The 2,815-nt window shown below is 37.5% G+C and overlaps 1 protein-coding gene across 1 annotated transcript in view; it reads left to right on the plus strand.

Moving 5' to 3' along the window:
- Positions 1-1,912: 1,912 nt before the first annotated feature.
- LOC118334246 overlaps positions 1,913-2,815 on the plus strand; it is a 4,096-nt gene continuing 3,193 nt past the window's right edge. The window contains exon 1 of the mRNA XM_035670092.1: positions 1,913-2,203. Coding sequence (XP_035525985.1) covers positions 2,137-2,203 — 67 coding nt within the window. The 5' untranslated portion in view covers positions 1,913-2,136. The remainder of the gene's footprint in view (positions 2,204-2,815) is intronic.

Below are 2,815 nucleotides of genomic sequence, written 5' to 3' on the forward strand. Positions count from 1 at the left end.
TTGCCATGTTGGAATTCAAGCAATAAAAGCGAGCTGACTCCTAAAAAACCCCTCCTTCCTCTCTGTGAGTCCCAGCACACTTCCAAAACAGCAGACTGTTTATTACAGAGTGACTTCCCCATCGTTCTTTTATGCTTACCTTTTTAAAGAAACAAGGCCTGGCAAAAGAATGGAGTCTAAGATCTGGTGACAAAACATTCAAGAACCCAAACAATTATTTTCTTGGTTTTATCAATGACAGATAACATAACTTGTAACATTTTACAGTTTTCTCTTTTTTACACACGCACCCATACAGACGTACAGACCTGTAGATAGAGGCTCAAACTTATGTAAATCATTGTACCTCGCCTATGTCATTTGTTTCTGATAACATAAACTTGTTTATAAGAAGCATCCGATATGATAAAAACAGAACATACAATGAGATAAGAAGGCTGGGAAATGTTCCATAATTATCAGAACAATAGCCATGGGTAACAGCGAGAGAAAGTTTAAAATTTTTTACTTTATGAAACAAGAGATGACACCATTGACAAGGCAGACAAATGTGCAGAGATGGTGGAGTGATGGCTGCCACGTAGCGACTCTCCAAGAGCAGCTAGGTGGCTTGCTCAAGGGCATCTCAGCAAAATTGCCCCTGTTAGTTTGAATTTATTGTAATTATCTTTTTGGATTTTTATCAATCAGTGACGCATTAATGTGTAAGAAACATTTCAATTTTAATGTTTTATTTAGCAGGTTGACTCAGAGTTAATTTTACTTAATGTAGTGGGAGATACTATAATTCACTTTGAAATGTAATAGAGTAAAAGTTCAAAGTGCAAAATGGAAATACCCAAGTTCAAGTATGTCAAAATTGTACTTAAGTATAATTTTTTATAATCATTTAAGTGACTTTTAATGCAAAGATGCCAAACATTTCTTGGCTCCATCTTGTCAAATGTGAAAGTATTTGGTCTTCACCCTACATTTGTTTCATGGTTAAAATGAATGTATAAAAACCATTAGCTCAAGTGAGAGTCAACGGTACTCTATAAAGACAATTTCATATTCATAAGGGGACCAGACAAGGGGACCCACTGTCTGCACTCAAGGGAGTAAAAGGCCAGAAATGCCATAAACCGACACTTTCTGCGGACAATGTTATTTTATATCTCACCTCTCCTGAACTCTCATTTACAGAACTAATGAAAACAATAAAATGATATAGTGATCATCCAGCGTATAAAGTTAATTAATTAAATTAAATGTGAGTATGTGTATAGGAAAGCAACTGACAGATGACTCTAAAGGAAATCTCAGATTTAAGCAGAACCAAAGTACAATAAAATATATGAGACTAATTATCAGAAACTAGAGAACAGACTTAAACAAGATTACCCATCTCAGTCTTCAGTGGAATAGACACAGTATTCTTCCTCTTTCAGACCCTACCGATTTCAATTACCCCACAAAAGGTAAAAGTGTCACTTTGGTCTGTGGGTAATTGTGACGACACTTCTCACTATTTCAGAATTTGTGAAATCTTTGTGGAAATCACCTCCAATAACAACCAACAATAACCGTCAAATCCTGCTTTTACATGACTAATAATAACAGTCACAGGGGGCATTTTCCCACATTGGGTACTTTCACTGCTACTGTATTTTAATTTTGCAACACAGAACTTTGACATTCTCCTGTCACTAAAGGCGCCCCGTCCTTACCTGTTGCCATGGTGAACGGTCACTTGTTGCCTCGGTTACTACCTCTCGACGCTGATTGGACGGAACTCTTCACATCTGTGGGTCACGTTTAACGTGCGTTTGTTTGTTAAACTAACTTTCTGGAGCGGACCTTCGGGCCACGTGCCAGCTTACACTGGCCAATCAGAAGCGAGAAGAGCCGTCGGAGCACATTTAAAGTTCGTCAAAGTGAAAGCGATGCTCTCACTGGGAGTGTCCTCCCCGACCCTGTGTCAGTGTTTGTTCAAGGTTTTGGCTCTTGGTCTGCGCTGTATTATTAGAGCTACGGGTTACGCTTAAATGGCTTAAAACAATCCTTGCTATTTATATCTGCGGAGAGTTTCGTCTTTCCTCTGACTGGTTGAACGCTGCGGAATCTGAAACAAGAAGCGCTAAAAAAAAAAAAAAAATGCATTTTCTTGGCATTCTTGTGCTAATGCTGTGCGACCTAACGCTGGGGTTTCCTGCTCCAATAGGTAAGAAGCTTGTCTCTTTGCATTGCATGACCTTCTGTTCACCTGCTAATACATTACAGCAGGTTAAAAGAAAAGGAAGTTAAGTCAATGACAACACTTGACAGTATGACGTTATACGTTACCCATAGTAACTAGAATGGCATTAGATTATTCAATTAGATTCATACTTTATATTTTATATATTTTTATACTTTAACTCCTCTACTTTTCACAGGACTGTGGTTTTTGTACAACTGTCTTTTAAAGTGTCATGTAGCTACACCTGCACAATGTCAATATAATGGCCCTACTGTAAATCCTCTCTGTTAAACTCTGTGGTTTGTTTTTTTGACGCTGTCAGGAAGGCGTTTCACACGTTTCACACTGTGGTTGTTTTTATGTTTGAGTTGGACAGCACCTCCCAAACAGGTTACAACCACAAATAAAAATGTCATTACATTTAAAACGAAAATAAAAATAAGATAAATAAATAAACTATAATAATAAAAAAAAATGTCTCGTGTGTTGGTTTGGTTGCTTTGCACTAGATTGCACAGCTGTAATAATAAAACAGGTGACACAGTGTAGGCTACTTTTATGACTTATGACTTTTATGACATTGTGCACAATGCA

This window comes from Morone saxatilis, unplaced genomic scaffold (genome assembly GCF_004916995.1).
Source record: "Morone saxatilis isolate NCDOM2014 unplaced genomic scaffold, NCSU_SB_2.0 Contig23, whole genome shotgun sequence".
Lineage (NCBI taxonomy): Eukaryota > Metazoa > Chordata > Actinopteri > Moronidae > Morone > Morone saxatilis.